A 20,710-nucleotide genomic window follows, 5' to 3' on the forward strand; every position below is an offset into this window, starting at 1 on the left:
GGCATAAGAGGCTGCCTAAAATAATACAGCTTATGAAGTCCGATCAGATGAGGTGGGATGGGGGAGTGTTGGTGGAGGAAATAAGATGAACACCTGTGAAGGGAAGTAACACACTTTGCGCTGAAGGTTGACCTTTTAGCATGAAAGGGTATAAATTGGTCGTGGAAAAGTGTAGGCTGAATCTTAGGAAAAGGAGCCTGCAACAGACAAATTTTGGAATGTCAGGAGGAGCAGAAACCTAGATGTGACTTGAGATAGAGGCAGAGAGGCTCTCGTGATGGTGTGCCCACAAGTCCAGGCATGGTTAGAGGACAGCTACTCATCCATGCTTAGTTGGATGAATTTGAATCTTGTTTCCTTCTGTTCTCATACCATCTTTCTTGCTGTCCTCTTGTGTTCTGAGAATGTCATATTTGTCTTCTAAAAAGCAGTTTACCTTACAGTATGCACAAGCTTGAGCTACATAATAATGCCTACAACTAAATATACACCATGTAAAAGTAAGCAAGACTGATTTTACTTGTTCCTGTTTTGCTATATAGCCCTATAGGATGTTAAGCTAAACTTTGTGCCAGGGTTTGCTGTGTGACTTCAGGAATGAACAAGTTGGAATGTATCAGCCTTGCTTTGAAGGGCAGGGAGAATTAGAAGACAAATTTTGGATTATTTTATCAGAATTATATCACTTGGCAGCAGCTAGTAGTCATTAAATACACCATAAGTATTTTGATTCAAGTAGAAGACTAACTGTAGCATCTATTTCAATGTTTATCTCCTCAGTTATGTTTGTTCATGAAATCCTTACTTTTTGTGCTTGTCTAGCTGCCCGGAGCTTTTCTGTGCTTCTTTCTTTATCTGCGTCTACTGTGAACATGAATAATAAGCAGTACTCCTTCTTTCTTCTTGTCTTGCTTCCCCTTGTGCTCCCAGAAATACTTTTTGTCCAGATTATGTGACTTGTCAAGAGACATAGGAAATTATTCTGGTTGTGTTTTCCAGTGAAACTGCCTGATTTTGAAATTGCCTGATACTGATGCTTGCTTCTTGTATTCAGTTTACCTGTTTGGCAAGACTTTTTCCAAAATAGGAAAGATCAGTTCCTGGGGTTTTTTCACTGACTTTGCCTGTTGTGGACATATTTATTTTACCGTCTTAGAAGTCTGTTATACTCAATTGCTTTGTCTTAGCGTAAACTGAAATCAAAGTGAGACTAGAAATAGGCAGCACTGTGTGAAATTTGGGAAGAGGAGCCTGCATGGGCACCAATTTATTTTTTAGGAAGTTGTGGGCACTAGTGAAGGCATTTTTGTTGTATTGATCTAAAATATATAAATGATAATTGTATTGTGTTGCATGTTCAGATCAATCAACTTAAATGTATCCTTGACTTTTGTGAACATCAATTTTGTGTAATATAAGGGACAACAAAAGCTGAAGTTTCCAGAATATATTATTCATGATAACAGTCTCAAAAGTGGATGTGCTCCTGGACATCTCTTCATGTATGAGATTCAGACAAAAGACGTCAATATTTCAAAACACTGCCATTCCCAAGGCATGCTTGAAAACTTCCTATTTGTTTGAAAGCAAGTTAGCATCAAGCACATACTTTAAAAATCTCTTCAACTTTGCACCTTCAAGCTAAACTGAATTTGTTTTGTACCCCAACTATTAAGATGAAAATTTCCATAGTATTAATGATAAAAGAAATGACTTTGGCAATTCTGCCATCTGAAAACAAGCTGGTGTTTGAGTCTAAACACATCAAACTTGAAAATACAGATGGTACGTAAGAGGGTAATGAGAGGAGAGTTTGAGTTAGGGCTTTGAGAACAGAAACCTAAGTCTCATGGTTCAAGCAGCTGGAATTCTTTTGTGTAAGTAATATATGCAATCCTATTTTTCTCATTAATATATGGAGTTTATAAATATGGACTGGGCGTGTTCTGGGCCTTTAGAGGACAAAGAAATCAATAGATAAAGTTTTCACTGAATCCTAAAGTAATTTAGGCTAGAACAAGCATCTGGAGCTAGTTTGGTCCACTCCCCTGCTCGTGGCAGGGTGAACTTTGATTAGAGTGCTCATGATCATGAGTGCTCATAACCCCACCATCATGGGAAGAGAAGAGGTTTGTGGTGGTGTTTTGTTTGTTTTCTTTTTTAATAACATAAACAGAATTTTCCTCCGTGCTATTTGTCTGTTGCTTTCAGCCGCTTCCCTCGGAGAAGCACCTGGCTATCTTTTCTGTACTTCTTCCTCCCCACACCCTTTTCTTTAGGTAGTTGAAGATCGCACTGAAACCTGTCCCTTAGCTGTTCCTTCTGCAGGCTGAACAAGCCCAATTCCCTCAGCCTCCTCCATATATTTTGTGCTCTGACTGCTGACCATCTCTGTGGCCATTCCCTGGAGTTGCTCGTGCATGTCAGTGGCTGCCCTGCACTGGGGAGCCAAAACTGGACATAGTACTCCAGATATGGTCTCACAGTTGCTGAACAGAGAGGAAGAATCACTTTCCTCAAGCTAGTTGCAGTGCTTTTGCCCAGTATACAATTGGTTTTCATTGCCAAAAGGGTGTAGTATCTGTCCTGTCTCCATTTGTCCATTAGGTCCCCAGGAAGTTTTCTACAAAGCTGCTTTCTACCCTGTCAGGCACCCAGCCCGTTCTGTTATACAAGATTATGTTGGTCCAGGTGCAAAACTCTGCATTTGCTTTTGAGCTTCATGCATCTTTTGGCAGCTTATTTCAGGGTCCCTTTGAATTGTAGCCATGACCTTTAGTGCTTCAACTGCTTTCACTGATTTGTTATCATCTACATAATTCCTGACAGTGGGACAGCGTGCGTGCTTCATGTTGCTAATCAGGATGTTGAACAGCCCTGGCATACCCTAGGGAATGCCAGCTGTAATTAGCCAGAAATCAGACTTCATATTGTTAACAGCACCTTTTGCAACTGGCAGCCCTTCTAATGCTCTGTCTAGATCTTAGTCCATCTTGCTAACTCGGATCTCTCCAGTGTAGCTACAAGGAGAACCTGAGAGAGACCATCAGTAGCCTTCCTATCTGATCTGCATGGGATTTTGCTAGCAAGCTGAACAAGCTAAAGTTTGCTCTCATGAGGTGCAGAGGTGTGCTTGCTTCTCTCAATATCTTAAAACACCTTCATTTCATAACTGCCATCAGCTTTTGGATTCACCTCCAATTATTAATTATTTATGACCACCATAGTCAGAAGAATGCTTAATTAATTGGGTCTTTGATCACCTGAATCATTCTCTTTTTGTTACAATGTGATTTCATGTTTTCACTTAAAATCTTACAGTATTTCAGAATAATTCAAAATTAACTTGGTTTGCGAGAATGTCCTGTCTTATTCTGGCTGTTCATATATTTCTGTTGCCCTGCAAAAGCATACAGGAGTGTGTATGATCATAAATTTCTCTTATCCGTAGAGGCCAGTCTAAGCACACAGTATATGTCTCTGTTGTGGTTTAACACCATCAGGTACTCAGGCACCACACAGCTACTCTCTCACTCCCCTTCCTCAAAGGAACAGGGGTAGAAAATGCAATTAAAAACAGCTCGAGGGTTGAGATAAGGACAAGGAAACTGCAAATCAATTATTCTCACAGGCAAAACAGGCAGAGTGTAGAGAAGATAAATTTCATTTATTGACAGTTGGTAATAGTAGAGAGGCAAACTAAAAACACCTTCTCTCCATCCACCTTCTTGCACCCCTTCCCCCGAAAAGTGCAGGGGAAGGGGGAATGGGGGCTGTGGTCAGTCCCTGATGCTTCATCCTCTCCCTGTGGGGATGCCATCCTTCCCCAACTGAGCCTGCAGGGGCTGCCCACAGGCAGCAGCTCCTCAAGCACTGCTCCCACACGGCTCCATCCCACGGGGTCCATCCCCCAGGAGCAAACTGCTCCAGCACGGGGCCCCCACGGCTGGGCGGCAGCTCCCCCCAGACCCCCTGCTCCTGCGTGGGCTCCTCTCCACGGGCTGCAGCTCCGGCCCGGGGCCTGCTCCTGTGGGGGCTCTCCATGGGCCGCAGCCTCCTCCAGGCCACATCCACCTGCTCCCCCGGGGGCTCCTCCACCCATGGGGGGGCTGCAGCGTGGAGATCTGCTCCATGTGGGACCCATGGGCTGCAGGGGGACAGCCTGCTCCACCAGGGGCCTCTCCCTGCACAGGCTGCAGGGGAACTGCTGCTGCGTGCCTGCAACACCTCCTGCCCTCCTGCTGCCCTGACCTGGGGGTCTGCAGGGCTGCTTCTCACTTCACACTCTTGCAGCAGCTGTTGCCTAGCAGTTTTTTTCCCTTCCTTCAATCTGCTCTCCCAGAGGCCCACCCAGCATTGCTCCCTGGCCCAGCTCTAGCCAGCAGCAGGTCCCTTTTGGAGCCAGCTGGAGCTGGCTCCAAAATTTAATAATTTAATTTAATAATTAAAACATGTAGCTGAATTCTGTGAAAATCCTTAGCAAAGCACAAGGTAGAGCAATGTAGGCTGAACAAATAGTTCTGTTAAATTTATTCAAATAATGTTTTTTCCTGCTTCGCTGTCACAAAGTATAAAAGCACAAGCTAATACCTAATGAAATGGAGACCAGCTTACATGTACCAGGAAGCCTGCATGCACAGGTTCTGTGGTATATGGAATTCAATTTCTGAAACAGAACTTCATGTTCTAGGAGCCTCCTCTCCAGGAGCAAGTGCTGAATAATAGCAAAACTTTAAAAAGTGCACGAATACTTCCAGCTGTCCTGTGGAAAGAAAATACCATCTGTTGAGGGGTATTTTGCATATAGAATACTTATTTTTCCATATATATTTATGGTTTTTATTAAATGAGTGTCGCAGCACATGTTTTAATGATTCTCTGCCCTTTGTAGGTATGGTTTCTGAGAAGAACATACCGGGTACTTCTGCTAGAGATTTAACTCCAAGGTAAGCTTTTATTTTTCGTTCTTTTACACATTCTATTTAATAACTCTAGGCAGTTCTTAGTAAGTGAAGGCAACTTTTTACATGTTTAGATCTCAGTGTTTTGGCTAAGGGAGTATGTATCATAACCTTCCTACTTATAGGAGGATGGTAGAGGTTCAGGTTTAAACAACTTGCCAGAGGTCATACTGACCTTACAAACAGATTGTAATGCATGTTTCTTGGCTTGCTCTAGTTTCTAACACTTTTACTGCCCTGCACTGTATATAAACTTACGGTTTATTTTCACTGGCTCCTCAACCTTACTTCTTGAGAAAACTTCTAGGAAGTAATTCCAACTGGGGTGATCATTTTTTTTTTTTTTGATTTATTTGTCTGTGGAAGTACAAGTTGGCATGCCTTGGAAAAGAACTTCAATTCAGGCTGGAATGCTTTAAGATGTGATAGTGCTATCCAGGTTTCTGTGATTTGCAAATGTAAAACAAAGTAAACCAAAAAAAAAAGCACTGTGATAAGTCTTGAGGTATTGTACTACTCCATTGTTCCTTGAACCCTCAAGGCTCAGTTTCTGACTTTGCATCAAAATCTCCTGTGAATGGATAATCTCTGGGCTAGTTACATGCAACCATCCCCTCTTTCTGGGTCCAAGAGGTTCAAACAGTAGGCAGAAGTAGTTAGGTAACAGGGAAGGGAAAAGACGGTAGTAATGTAGATGGGAGAAGTTACCTTGTGGTGATAGAGTTGATTTGGACCAGGACTGCAGCTTCATGATGCTGGAGTCAGGTCAGAACTGTAGATGTCATACGGTGGAGAGCCAGGTGTAAGATACCCACGTGGATGGACCCCATGAAAATGGGGAGAGAAAGGAAAAGCTTTTCTAGGTTTGAGTGGGCAAGTTACTGTGCCGAAGAGGTGCTGGAAAGCCTGGCAAGTTAAAGGTAATGCAGGCAATCAAAAAGAATGCCCTTTGACTGCTTACCTTACCCTTCATTAACTTCAATGTGTGGGTTGTTTGGGAACATGGGAATGTAGAACTTCAATTTGGGGAGACAAAGGGAATTGTGATTTTCTGATCTGTGCGTGGAATCCATAACTCTTGGAACCCTCTTTGGCAATTTAGTAATTTCGTTTGAAGTCAAGGACTTTGACCATCTTTCTAAGTAGATTAATTTGTTGCAAAGAGAGGATGCATGTGCTTTTTAAGTAAAGCCACTGTCGTATAACTTCAACTACAATGTGATGACTATCAGGATGGGTAATTAGACTGCTTTTATATTGTCTTTTCAAAATTATTGGCTCTGGGATTACCTCTTGAAAAAACAATACATAATGTATTTGGCTGGTAACTTTGTGAAAGAAACTCTGCTTGAAAACTGCTGGTTAAGCATATTTTGGTATGATGGAAAAAAAAAATATAATTTTCTTTCTCTCTTGTGTATTTTGTTTTACAGTTATGACTGGTTCCAAACAGATGGTTTGATCACTATTGTCGTATATACTAAGCAGAAGGTAAATGTATTTTATTAAAGAGGTGATTACAAGATCCAGTTGTGATCCAGCTTGAATTTTGGGAGAATTTAATTAAAATGCTCCTTTTCCTTGTCTATGAAAGGATATGAACGCAGAATTGGTGATAGTTGATTGTCAAGACAAAAGATTAAGGGGAGAGATCATCCTGGCTGACCACTCGTATCTTATAGAACTTGGTAGGTACAGTATCTTTGCCATTGAAAATAATGAATTTTCATTCTGCTTTACTGAAACCTTCTCATCAGACCATACGTGTTTTATATATACCAATTAACGTTTTATTCCTCTTTTATTGCAGATGATTACTTAAAAGTAGCCTAATGTCAAGGAATTACATTATTGACTAGCATTTTTGTGTTTAGTGTGTATGTAATTTCTTAATTTCCGTTTCTTATTTGATGCCCTAAGCCATATAAAATAAAATGCAGTAAGAAATTGGTGTAAAAGTTGTGCAAGATTTTCTGCAAGTGTATATTCCTGATGGTTATTAAAATGCCCTTATTCAAAAAGGGCAAGCAGAACGATTTAGAGGAACGTAGATTGTTAGTTTCACATGAGTCATTGTGCTTTTTTTAAAAACAAACAAAAAAAACAAAAACAAAACAAAAAAAAAACAATGCTGTTCTTAACATTAAGTATTAGGTTGCAGAAGTCACTGAGACTAATATGAAGCAAGAATGAAATGTCAGGGCCAGATAAAGATTTGTAGGGTTCTAGGCCCATTCTTCACTCAGTATTCTAGCCTTAAGCTGTATGTATATGAGGACTAGAAGGTAATGTTTTTACTTTATAATAGTTTTTCTTTATTTCAGACTTGGATCATGCGGTTCGAGAAGGCTTTGATGGTAAGTTGTCTCTTGCAACTCTTCCATATCTCTTCTAACATCAGAATATAGAACTTGAGTTTATTTTTCTGACTTATCAGATATTTCACGGTTTTTCTTACCATCAGCTTCTGACAGTGTCAACAAATAAATCCATCAAATTAAATTCTTTTTTTCATTTTGGCATTTGGGTCTGTAAAAGTAATATTGATGGTTTTCTGATCCCTCTAAGCATCACTAACTGATAAAATAATTACAAGTTTCTTCAGTTACTTATTAGTAAACCATTCTTTGCTTAAAGTGGGATTTTCTTAAACTTATTTGTTCATTCAGATGGCCTTTAAAAGAAAGGAGTAAGTAAATAATAGCAGTTAACTATTTCCGGTAAATAAGGATTCTGAATTCATGAGCATTATTTCTGACCAGATGGGCTGTGAGTATTGTCACAATGTACTTAGTAAATATGGTCCATTCATCATACATGTTAAGCTACTGCTTGTTGTTTTAAATGCACTTTAGAACATTACACAGAAATAGCTGGAAGTGCATTTAATTTGCTATTATAATTTAATGCATGAACTCTCTGTGTCTTGAGAAATTACTGATCCTTTTAAAGTTTAATTATAATGGAGGAGTAAAATTATTTTGTTGCACAAAATGTAAGTAAAAGTAACAGTATGAAACAATTTTCTTTTGTAGTGAATATTGCTGAAAAAGTTGGCAAGGTAGAGATTATCTTAAAGAAAAAGGATAACGTTCATTGGAAAGTGCTGGGACGACCCTTGGAGAGTCATAATACGTTTATCAAACGCACAGACAGAGGTAAACAGTTTCATGGCCATGTTACCTGTTCTTTTAAGACTTCTGGGGGCAAGTTAGGCATACTTGGTTTCTCCCAAGATTTTTTGTTCCTGTAGTCATACATCATTTCTTTCAAGAATGTTTTCTGGTCTTGTTGAAAGCTGCTCAGGTATTCGCCTTGAACAGATTCAGGATAGAAGCCTCTTTTTATCTTTTTTTCCGCCAGTTTGATTTGTTTGTTTTGTCCCACAGTAGAATTGGAGGTCTTTCAGGTTTGCTGGAAGATTGGGAGAACCTAACGGGGGAAGGTGAAAACTGCTTGAGAGTTGTTGACATCTCATGGTTGGCTTTGTGCTTAATATCCCTTCTTTCATATGAAAACCTCATCAGACCCTGAGGAGATGGTGCACAGCCTGGTGTCAATCAATGTAGCAGTAACTGTAGCAAAAGAACAAAAAACCTTGCTTCCAACTGTTACTACGGATGCATTTTTAATGCTGTAATGTTGTTCCAGCAGCCTGCATCTTTGTACCTTGCCCTATGCTTAAATGAGGCACTTGAAGCCAGCTCTGAATAAGCTACTGTGTTTGTATGAATACATTTTGTGGTAACAGAATAGTATGAACATGAGGCAGCATTCAAATGCATTACCCTGATCTCTGTGATTCATTTTTTTACAGCTGAATTAGGAATTTCTACACAATTATATAATACAAAGATGTTCCTGATGTTACTGCAACTTCCCTGTTTCTCAAAAGCTCTTTTGGCCCTCTGCCTACTTTCTGACTTCAGTCTGCCCTATGTGTAAGAGCAAAGCTTTACATTTTAAGAGCTAATTAAATGTTGATCACTGTGTTGTATACCTCTTACTGTCTCTTATTTAAGGTAATTAGGCCTTTAAAGTTGAGAGATTACAGTAGTCCAAAAAGGAAGACTGTATAAAAGCACCTCTCCTAGGTACTAGCTTAGGTTATTTATATGCAGGTTGTAGTTTTGCTTATGAGTGTTTCAGAAACTGTTGAGTTATCCACTTTAACATTAGAATTTTCAGTGTTCAAAACAAGGAATATACCAGAAGGTTTATAGAAACAGAATGTTCAGTCTTAAGCACTTCTCATTTATTCCATCTCTGCACTTTCAGCTCAGCCATAATAATTAAGACCATACGATGCAAACAGGAGCCTCCAACATCTACGTTTGCCTAACTTTTGTGTGTATAATCTAGTCTTAAATAGGCCCTCCTAGTTAGTGCTTATAATTGTGCCCCCTTGTCTCTAAACTGTAAGGGTTTCAGTTTTGATTCCACTTCTATGGGAGCAAAATAGTGTTAAATGTAGAGAAATGCCTCTTACACTGAGAGCATAGAAATAGTAATTAACAACTCTAGATTTTTTTTTTTTTTCCTATCTTTACTGGATGTAAAATTTTGGTTTTGTATACAAAACTACTTTTTCTGAAGTATAGAAACTTTATCCTGGAGCTAAAATAGTGTAGACTTCCAGCATGGTAAGTAATTCTGACCTCATAAGTGAAGTAATGCATTTTTATATGGAGTTAAACAGGTCTTTGAAGAGAAGTTTGGATTTTCTTTAATAAACTGCAGGAACGGTTAGTATGAAGTGTGTTGTAGATACAGAGGTTCTCCTTAATGCTACTACAGCTTAGTATGGTTTATTTTGCATTCTGGGATAGTCATATTATCAGAGTTAAACACATGCGGCTTGACTATTTACCTATGCCCAGGTTAGGAGCACTTTTAACACATAATGTTATGTCAAGAAGTACTGGGAACCATAGAATGGCTTGGGTTGGGAGGGACCTTAAAGATCATCTGGTTCCAACCCCCTGCCGTGGGCAGGGGCACCTCCCACCAGACCAGGTTGCTCAAAGCCCCATCCAACCTGGCTTTGAACACCTTCAGTGATGGGGCATCCACATGCCCCAGTGCATCACCACCTTCTGAGTGAAGAATTTCCTCCTAAACACTGCAGTAAGATAACATAAATGCATATGATGCTGACCAGAGTCCAATTTACTATATATTCATAGCCACTTACACCAGTCCAGTGCATAATTGTGAAATAGCTGAGAAAGGTCTGGAAGGATTGTATAAAAGGGCAGAGGAAGGATGTACTAGTTTAGTAAAAAGCTGTACTTATGTGATGTATCTATCAGCTGCTATATAAAACACAAGCATTAAAAAATCTGTGCCATAAATGAAATAACTTATCTTTATTCTGTTGGGAAGAGTTCCTCAAATTTTGTCGTGGCTGAGGAGAGCAGGTGGAACAACTGCTGTGAGGTATATAGTGACTTTGTGTGGCATGTCTGTACCGAACTCTGCAGACACGTGCCTCTTCTAGGCAAGGAGGCAGGCTAGAGCAACAGAAGCAGCACTGGTGTTGAAGTAGGGCCTTGAGATCTGCTTTGCTTCCAAGACCTGAGCTGTCTAGTTAAAGCTGTTTTATAGCTTTATATCTGGCATTTTTGTGCTGCAGTATGTGTATGGTTGCACAGATGATTGCGTTAAATATTCCGTTTTTCTTTTCACTCAAGTTTACATATTTTCTACTACTTTCTCTCAGCATGCCCATTTACTTCCCTTGAGTGTGAGAGTCTTGCTTAAAGACAATATAACTGATAATGTGTAAATTCTTTCACTGCTTAAAAGCATCTGAAAATCTGGAAGCAAATCGAAAAGTAGTTGCATTAATTTATTTAACATGTGTTATTTCAGTTTTATTCAGCTTGTGTAGGTTCATAGTTCTTTTGATAAGTTACTGATGTTCTAATAAAAGTAGTAATTTTATTCAGAATATTTCCACACTTCCAGTTGTGTTAATAGATCTCATGTCATGTGTGTGAATCAAGGTGCTGTAGTTATTGATTCCAGCAGAGGAAGATGTTCAGCAAAGAGTGACATCTCTAACCTGATGTCTTGATCTTTAAGAGAACAGAATGAACTATTCTTTTGTAAACATGTCCGTGAAAACAAAATCTTATTGAAGGACTCCAGATGGGCAAACACTGGTACTGAATTAATTCTTTCATCCTTTTGACTGGCTTAGGAGTAAATGAATGGTCCAACCTCTGCAATGCAGCTTTCAAGCCTGGAATCCCTCAGCTTTGAAGAGCTCTTATGGCCATACACAGAAAACTATTTCTGAAAACTAAAGTGTTTAGGATTTTGCTAGAAAAGTTTAACACTGTCAGTAAGTAGTATGATTAAGCAAAAGATATAATTAGAGAAGATCTGGTGCTGTGACATTGACACTCAATGTCTGCACAATCCTGAAAAGCCTGATGAAGTCTAACATCCTACTTTGAAAACCAGAAGTTGCTGCTATGCACTTGCATCATGCTACAAAATTGTGAGAGCAGTGCCTTTTCCTTATGTGTAATAGCAAATCCTAGGTAAAAAATCCCATCTGCCAGTAAACTTGGCTTCATGTGTAGCTAAAAGCAACTGTTCTCCAGCTTGCTATCAGATGCTGGTGTTGTGAAAGGCTTTTCCACATTGCCAAGTGTTTTTGCTTGTGAGTCAAAATTAGTGGTCCCAATAAAATTTGTTTTAATACAGTAAAGAACACAACCTAAACAAGGAGTTTACTCAGTCCTAGAAAGGTCAGAATTTTCAGAAGTCAGATCAAGTGACTTAGGACAGAAGTTCTGTATGGAAAATTAGAAATGGGGAGGTAAAGGTTAGTTTGTTACATATAGAAATAGTTGGAATCCGTCAGATCAGAAAGGTCAAGAAATGGTGAATCAGTTGATGAATCAGTTTTTTAACCTCTCTCTTTATCTCTCCCTCTCCTTACAAATATCTGGAACAATACTAGCTGATGCATACTGTGGGATATGCTGCCAACCACCCATATCCTTTCAGATAATTCATAAGTCTGAAGATTTGACAGCAATCTGAGCTTACATTATGCTAAAGTGTGCTCCACTGTATGTTATTTGTGTACTGTAAAAGACACGGTATACAAATATAATATACAAAATATATACTTAGCAATCTTAGTATATAGTTTTTCAAAAGAATGATAGAAGAACAAATTACAACAAACATTTATAAAATTTCTTTTATACCTGGAGAGCTGCTGCTGTTTTGCTATACATCAAGATTAGTATAAAATTGTATTACTGCCTTTCATTTTTCAGGGCAATTCTTTTGGTACATCTGAAAGGTTTGCTCATTGAAAATAAGCAAGTTTGTAGGATGTTAGATGAAAGATGATGAGTATTGCTAACTGAGTATTGCAGTTAAGAAATATCTTGCTGTGTTTGCCTTCACAAACAGCTGTGTCGACAGAAGTTTGTCCTTTACATATGACCTTGTAATTGGTTTAAGTCAGCATATGAACATATAACTGGAGTTCATCATTTCTGCTTAGCTAAAAGGCAACAAATCCTGTCCAAAATATTGGTGATGCTGAAGTGTGCTTTGCCTATATAGGCACGTATGTTAGTTTTATCTTATGTCAAGTGTAAGCATTTAAGCATTGGTATTGTGTACCTAAAAACTGTGCAAAGCTCTTAGCTAATAAATGCTGCTAGGCTGTTAGACTTGTGTATCTAAAGGTGAAGAGGCTCCACTTGAATGTGGACACTTGAATTTTTAAACTCTCATCAGTAATTAAGTTTCTGCTGTAACCTGTTTTGCATTTTGAGCAGCATGGTAGAAATTTCTGTGTGTGTTCTGAATTGACAAGGTGTTCTGTGGCACTAACGATACGGTTATTGTAAGCAGACCAAGCTAGGGTAGTAGCTGATGAAACCATTCTGAAAGATACTCTTTGGTCAATATATACCATCTTTCTGCAGGAACTGTGAAGATACTTCCCTATTGGTAGCCATGTCAGAAATACTGGCAGTGTTAACAGAAGTGAAACCGCAACAGTGCGGGGTAGTCAGCGGAATAAATACCCAGGGTGTTGGGTGGGTTTAGGTAGTCTGCTAGTGAAGACAGTGGTGCTGTGCCTCACTTTCTTCTCATTTGCATCACCCAAGCTGTTTTTAATCTGCATATGACTTCATGCTGAAGTCCTACTGTGAATTAAGCGTAGATACAACGTGGTACAAGTGGTTCTGCTTTCTGCTAGTATTTGGTGTTTTTTTCTACTTCTTAGCCAATGCTAACTAGTTACGTGCAGATTCGGTCTGTAAAGTGCCTAACATGAGGCACCTACAGGTGATTCCTGAGCCTAAAATTAGAAAAGTTATTTAGAAAAAGTAATGATACAAGAAGCATCTGTAGTCTTTTTAGAACAGTATATAGTGAAATACATGGCTTTTTCTCTCATTAAAATATGTGTGAGAATAGAAAGACACAGGCTGAGGCTTAAGTAACAAGTAAAACCTTATTTTTAGGACTGTTCTACAGGAAATGCAAGCTGGTTTCTAAGACAGAAGTTACCCACGACACCAAGCTCTTCTGCTTAATGTTGCCTAAGAGCACCCATCTACAAGTTCCCACTGGACAACATGTTTACCTCAAACAAGTCATTGCAGGTAAGAAAAATTCAGAACGTGACCATGGATATATTAACTTAAATTTCTATTTTGAGCCTATATAGTTTGCATTAAATTTGCTGGATATAGACTACTTTTCATATTCTTCAGTTACATTTTTGTCTTTTGTTTAGGGACAGAAGTAGTGAAACCGTACACGCCTATATTGCCTTCTTTAACGCTGGATTTCAAACAACCATCTTGCCATGATGGTGCACATATATATTTAATGATCAAAATTTATTCCTGTGGACTGTTCACACAGGCACTTGACCATCTACAAATTGGTGAGTGTATAGTTTGGGGGGATTTGTTCTTGGTTTTGCAGCAATAATTTTATCTTTTCAGATTCACTGTCTGGGTATTGTGATGTTCTTACTGCTTACCTGCTATTAAACTGGGGCATGCTTAATAACTCTTTTTAAGACCTATTCTCCATGCCCCAAATGTACAGGCTTATCCTCAGTGTAACTAGGAACCGTCCATTACATAACATTCTCTGGACTGATCTTCTAAATATGTTCATTTTGTATTTGAGTAGTTATACTCTTAGAAAATCTCATCGTATTTTTAATTAAAGAAACTAGTTCTGTTTTTTTTAGACTTCAGACATGCTTCCTTTTTTGTTTCAGATATAAGGAAGATTTTTAACAATGACTTCACAAATGTTTATGTACTCGTATAATGTAAAATCTATCAAAACAAGACATCTTAATTGAACATCTGTTCCTTTAACAAAAGTGATCCATATTTGATATGTATGATAGCTTTCTGTAAAGAACCCTAATGCTAAAACAATGGAATATAAAGGGATCTTTTAAAAATCAGAATGCTAGTTAGTTTGTTCATCTCATTAAGATTTACCATTCTCTTTTGACTATATAGGGGACTACATTTCTGTCAGCAGTCCTGAAGGTAACTTCAAGAAGTCACAAGTTCAAACTTCAGAAGACCTCTTTTTGCTGGCAGCAGGCACAGGCTTCACACCAATGGTTAAACTGCTGAATTTTGCTCTGACTGAAGTTAGTTGTCTCCGGTATGTACATATCTTATGATTTAGCACCAGGCTACTGTAATTTATAAGAAGAATGAGATGAAATGTGAGAGGCAAACTTCAGTATTAATAAAACAAAAAAAAAAAAGCATGAAAGTATTTTTCTTTTTTATGCCAAAAGCTGGAATGCTTTAGGGAATGCTCTGTCAGAGTCTTTGGGAACTAGCACGTTTGGTTATTGGCTACTGTCAACAAAAGGGGTTGATTTGCATTTTGGATTTTAGTTATAATATAAAGGAGTTCATCAAGTAGAAAATCTGATTTCTTTTTTAAAACTAGTTTTACATTTGAGTGCTTTCTGATGTTGAAAGTTGCGATGTAGGTATTGTTTTCTGATTGAGAAGATTTATGGTTGTTTAGTTATGGCTTCTGTTTAACCTTTCAGAATACCTTTCATACATTTATATTGTTTTCACCTGGTAAGCAATAGTAACGTATTTTTACTGGAATAGTTCCAGTTTTCACCAAAGTGCAATTTATGAAAGCATGGGATTGAGCTTATTCAGATGCAGAAAAACATGAGTATTGGAGATCTGTTCTGTATGCTGCTCATAAAATCTCCAAAAGGAAACAATACTTCTTGCTGAAGTGAACTTGTTCTTTTGGCCACTTAAGTCCTTCAGAACCCCAGAACTAGTACTTCTTCTTGACACAGTTGTCCATGTGTATGCTGAACGTACACTTCTGTGTGGTCTTGCCTGGCAAATCCTAGTCTTTGCCGTATGTGGAGAGAACATACTCATGCCTTCTTCAAGTGTGTGTTGTCAAAAGTACATTTCTACAATATCATTCCTTTCATTGGTTTAGGCAAATCCTGCTACAATTTCACTGCATCAGTCAAACTTTTTATTTTGTTTAGTCGTAGTTGTTCCCTTTTTGATATCAGTTCTCAAAATTGTTTCTTTTTGATATATGGTTTTGTTGCTTTGGAAACCTGGCCCTTTAAAGTCTTCCATATGTATCTTTCTTCAGGTATCGCTCCATCTGTTTTCATTCACGCATGTATTTGATTGTTTTCTTTGTTTGTCACACTTTGTTTTCTTTGGGAGCCAGGAGAGTAACTATTAAACCTACCATTGCTGAGGCTTCAAACTTGGAGAGCAACTGCTAGCTGGCTCTATTTCTTTTGCTTGTCTGTCTCCTGTATAATGCCACTCTGGAAATTTCTGCTTCTCATCCTTTGTGCTCAAACCAAAAAAGGACACCGGAGCATAAATTTACTATCTACTTCATTAACTGAAGCATGAGTTGAGACACAGATCCCTTTCTGTGCCTGAAGTCCTCATTGGCCTGTGACTTAAGTCCATTGGCTTCAAGAGATGACTCTGAGGAAGTCCAGAGATACAGTAAAGCAAATCCAGCGAACAGCTGGAGAGATCTGAACTGCTCTTGTGTTTGAAGCCTGGGACAAGTGGTCACAGAAATCTTTGAAATAAGAAACGTTGTCATAAGAAGGTTGCAAAACTGGAGCAATAATACATGCAACTGAGCATCCACCTGGTCAGTTAACACAAGACTTGGTTGCATCGTTTCTAATATTCCTCCGGGCTCCGTTGTGGTGAACAAATGGACCCAGTGCTTCACTCAAAAATTACCAGCCTTTTCTGAATTGCAGCTTTGGAAACCCTTCTGCATTTTTAACCTCTCACACAAGATCAGCATGCTGATCCTTCCATATTTAGTAACAGTTTTGTGTTCTTCCTCCTTTGTTTTACCTATCAGTGTCTCTTACCCACTTGGGGATTGCTAGAGTTTTCAAGACTTGGAGCAATTAGTTGAAAAGTGTCCCTCTGTGGGCAGGAATCCCTTTGGAACCAGGCTGCTGGATAAGTCTTCTATACTTTCAAACTACACAGAGGTTTTGTGTTAGTTACTAACTTCTAAAAAAGACCAAGTTGTACATGAAGTGGTAGTCCAGTATTGTTAAGTATCTTTACTATGTAACCACAGAGAAACTGAGGCAGGCCACCTCTTCTTTTAATAGTATCTCTGCTCAAGTTTTCTCACCCTTTCTTTTGCCATTTAGTTTCTACATGCCACTTGATTATGTTTTACAAAAACATGTAACTGTATGTAACTGTAAACACTTCCTCCTGTTTTCAGCAGGAAACTCCATTTGGCTTGAACTTTCACTGTAGACATACATCTAGGTAATGGATGAAATTTTGAGTAGTGATGGCATTTTGTTTTCTGGTAATTTTGAGATTTCCTCAGCTTTTCAAATCCTTAGGTACAGTTCTCAGTCCCATTTTCAGTAAATAACAAACTGTGCTATGGTTTGATGTGAGACAGACACTAGCACTCTCTATTGGAGTTCAACCATTTCTGCAGCACCTATTAGGACAATGTTTTTTCTTGAGAGGAGAAAAATGTGTTAAGATAAAAATAAGCTGGGAAAACTAGGAGCCTAAATTAAAAATACTCAGATTTAGATCAGTTAGCATAGTTTAGTTTTTTGAGATATGACCATGCTGGCATCTTGAATTTGGATTTTGATTATGTTCAAGCAGACCCACAAGCAATTCTCTTGTGTGAATAAATGCAGGGTATACAAGAGATTGTTGCTTGTGTTGGGTGTGGTCTCTCAACACAAGCAGGTTTTTTTTTTGCTCTCTAAAAAACTTGAGCAACATGAGTTCTAAAAGAATGCTTTGCCACGTGTGTCTTTCTTTAAACTGTAATGTAAACTGAAATGTGATAGTGAGTGTAAAAAGTCCTAACTGAGGACAGTGTGCCATAGCTCAGCTTTAAAAGGAAATGCAAAGAATTACTCATAGGGGCATGTTTTGAAAGAGATGAGCTCTGTTTGCATTGCTTTTAGCAATGCTTTACCTCCAGCATCATGCTTTGCAGATTTTCTTAACAGATTACATTTTTGTCAATGTGAACTGTTGTAGTTTGGGAGATTACAGAAATGGAAAATATGCCTGACCTTTAATTTTCTTTAAAGCTGTTGCAGGGGACAGTTTTAGAGACTTGCTACTGTTTTCTGTGTCTTTGAATTCAGACTCTCATAATAGGTATTAATTTGTAATACAGGGTTTTATTCAATATAAACAGAGGATGTTTTGGCTCATTATGTCTTCATGAAGCACATTTTGAAAGAGTATAAAGGGTTTAAATTGGAGGCCAGTCTTCTTAGTAAAACTAAAAAGGATTACGTGGACTGCAATAATCTGTTTGTAGAAAAGAATCTAAAAGCATACTTTATTCTTGTATTGCTATTGTCCAGTAATTACACGTAATCCTCTTTTGTGAGGACAGAGAGTATGTGCTGTTTGCCTACAAGGCTCTTCCAAAGCATCGTTTATTGTCAGTAGCAAACGATACAGGGCTGCCTGGCTTTGTGAAATAAATTTATCATCTGACAAAATGCTTGGGAAATACTACAGAGTGAATTCAGATTTTTTAAATTTTTTTTTTTTTTACCTTCTTGAGTGGAAAACTAGCATGTGAGGTAAATATAACATGAAAGTAAAACCAAGGACAGAAAAACCAGTAGCAGAAGATGCAAATCTTGACATTTTGTCCATCACCAGAATAAACACGGTAGGTAATGTGTGTGAAAGACTTCTACAGCACAGACAGTGCTCATATCTACTCTGTCATTGAAGGATGACCAGAAGTGCTTATTTTAACTCTCTTCAGCATGATTTCTTGGGAACTCAGTACTAGCAGTTAGTTCAGGCTGCAGCAGCATGTTTTCTTACTACTTTCTTACTAGTCAAAGTAAATGTTTTTTTTTTTCTTTTCACCTTGGAGGCTTGTTAGGCGTTATAAACAATGTAAATGTATATTAAACATATATAAACAATGTAAATGTAATTTTCATCAAAAATTGTCTTACTGTAAAAAGTAACAATTGCCATAGCTTTGGATTGCATATGCTGGAACACAAATTACAGAAAGAAAGGTGAGGAAGGATCTGAATAATGACTTAATGGTCACCTCAGCTGCAGAAGCAGTTTCTGTCTAGTTCTAGGCCAGTGGTAACAGGACCTCTGAGGTAGTGCTGCTAATGTTGGAGAACCTACAGCTTCCCTAAGAAGCGTTTTTTAATGACATTACTATCTTGCATCATTGGATTTCCGTTCTTACTGCCTAGCCTACGTCTCCCTATAATTTTTTAAGTCTGTTATTGTCTACGGTAAATATGGAAAGCAATTTATTATTTTCCTGACTGCAATATCTTTTTGTGTATGAAGCCATAATGATCTTTATTCATCTTGTTTTTTTCTCTTAAAGGTCAAATTGTATTTGGCTGAAGTATTCATTTTAACGAGTATCTATGCAGCTTCTTTTCCTATTTAAGGTGACACTTTTGCTCCTTTTTACTTGTGGTGTATTACCACAATCAAGTGGATATATGTTTCTTAAAAAAGGCTGAAGCACAGAGGCACTAAACACTAGTTAGAGGGCTAATGCTCTTCTCAACTACATGCAGAATGCTAGTAGGCCGTTCTTAATTCTCTTCGATATTTGTATCTAGTTTTGTCTCCAGTTTTTCATTCCTAAATTACCACACTGTTTTTATATTCCTTATAAATACAACGTTTAACTTTGAACAGCCTTCTTTTTTGTTGTTGTTGTTTTATAGCTTTTGATTTTTTAGCTTTTTTTTTTTTTTACCTTCTCTTCTTCCTCTGTGTTAAAATCATGGATGGATCATTTTTACTCCTCTTCCTACATAACTTTCTGTAAGACATTACATACCTTTTTTTTTTTTTTTTTTAAGTTTATTGAAATCTGCATCCCTTGAAGTTGGCAGTATGTTAGATTCTTCCCATCTACTTTCAAAAGACTGAAAGTTCCTCTTTTCTTTTTTTTTTTAAATCCAAAGTTCTGTCATCATTATCTCAGATAGCTCTTCTGTAATGGTGGGTATTGTATCTGAATCTTCACATGTTCCTTTTAGCTGTTTTTTCTCTCTTTTGTAGCAAAATTATGATTAGTTCATTCCATGTCTTTGGGTTCTCTTTATAATGCTTACTGAGCAGTACTGCACCAAATAAATGTATATACAATGAATGGGGAGTTTCAGTAGGGGTGTCCCAAGGCATTATTCCTCAAATAACCCAACCTCTACCTTAATGCTCAAGGACTAAATTTCACGTCTTTCCATGCTTGTTTTTGGTGACTCTTTTCCCCACCTGAGTAGTACTTGATGCTGTAGTGCACCATGCCAGCTTTGACAGCATTACATTCTTGAAGTGAGCTTTATTATCTGTGTTTTCAGGGCAGTGGGCCCTGGGAAGCATGTAAGGAAGTTGGATTTTTGGCACAGGCTAGATTCTGAATAAGTGATTGTAGTATTTAAAGATGCAGTATGGCTGATTTGGGGATGATCTGTTCTATACCAGGGAAGTTTTCCAAAGCTTGTGTATTGTAAATTATTTAGAGTTGTATTGTATGGGAAACTTCTCTCGATAACACAGTTGATACTGTGTATTATGTGCTACTGTAATACCTCAATATTTTATTTTTTGGCAGCTGAAAAAGAATGTTGTACTCGTAAGTAAGGGCTGTGTGGTGAGAAGGGCCAACAGGCTTAGCTGAGCCTCAGTGGTGTCCCCGACAGATACCCCTGTGGTTCTGCATGCATTTCTGCACTTGGGATCTTAGTGCTCTTGATTCCTGCAAGTACAATGCTGAATTTACTGCTTCTGCAACCACAGCAAAAGGCACTCTACTCAGAGCTGTGCCCCAGCAGAAGAAACAACAGTAACTTAAAGCCCTGTGGGATACAGTTCGGGAACTCCTTGCATTCAACAGCAGATCATCTGTATTGTATCAGTTGTATGCTGGGCATTAGTCTGGCATTAGCAAAAAAGGAGAAATTAGGTTTATGTAGCTTTATCAAGTGGTGTAAATTATACTTTGTATAGTTTGTCTCTTTGCATTTTACCTTCATGGTAGCATAAAAATCTGAAAAGATAATAGCACTCACCTTAATAGCAAAATTAACTACTTATTAATAGCAAAATTAACTACTTGGCAAATATAAGGCTTATAAACAGTAGATTTCAATGAAAATAGGTTTTATA

At 38.1% G+C, this 20,710-nt stretch overlaps 1 protein-coding gene across 3 annotated transcripts in view; it reads left to right on the forward strand.

Moving 5' to 3' along the window:
- LOC309876400 (cytochrome b5 reductase 4-like) overlaps positions 1–20,710 on the forward strand; it is a 34,481-nt gene that overhangs the window by 10,298 nt on the left and 3,473 nt on the right. For all 3 annotated transcript variants that reach the window (XR_014317166.1, XM_082756622.1, XM_082756623.1), the window contains 8 exons: positions 4,892–4,946; positions 6,395–6,452; positions 6,556–6,649; positions 7,286–7,318; positions 7,997–8,119; positions 13,472–13,612; positions 13,747–13,899; positions 14,498–14,648. Coding sequence is in view for 2 of the 3 variants with exons in the window: in XM_082756622.1 (XP_082612748.1) it covers positions 4,892–4,946; positions 6,395–6,452; positions 6,556–6,649; positions 7,286–7,318; positions 7,997–8,119; positions 13,472–13,612; positions 13,747–13,899; positions 14,498–14,648 (808 nt within the window). In the remaining variant the exon portion in view is untranslated. The remainder of the gene's footprint in view (positions 1–4,891; positions 4,947–6,394; positions 6,453–6,555; positions 6,650–7,285; positions 7,319–7,996; positions 8,120–13,471; positions 13,613–13,746; positions 13,900–14,497; positions 14,649–20,710) is intronic.

This window comes from Aythya marila (assembly GCF_965140915.1).
Source record: "Aythya marila genome assembly, chromosome: 3".
Classification (NCBI taxonomy): domain Eukaryota; kingdom Metazoa; phylum Chordata; class Aves; order Anseriformes; family Anatidae; genus Aythya; species Aythya marila.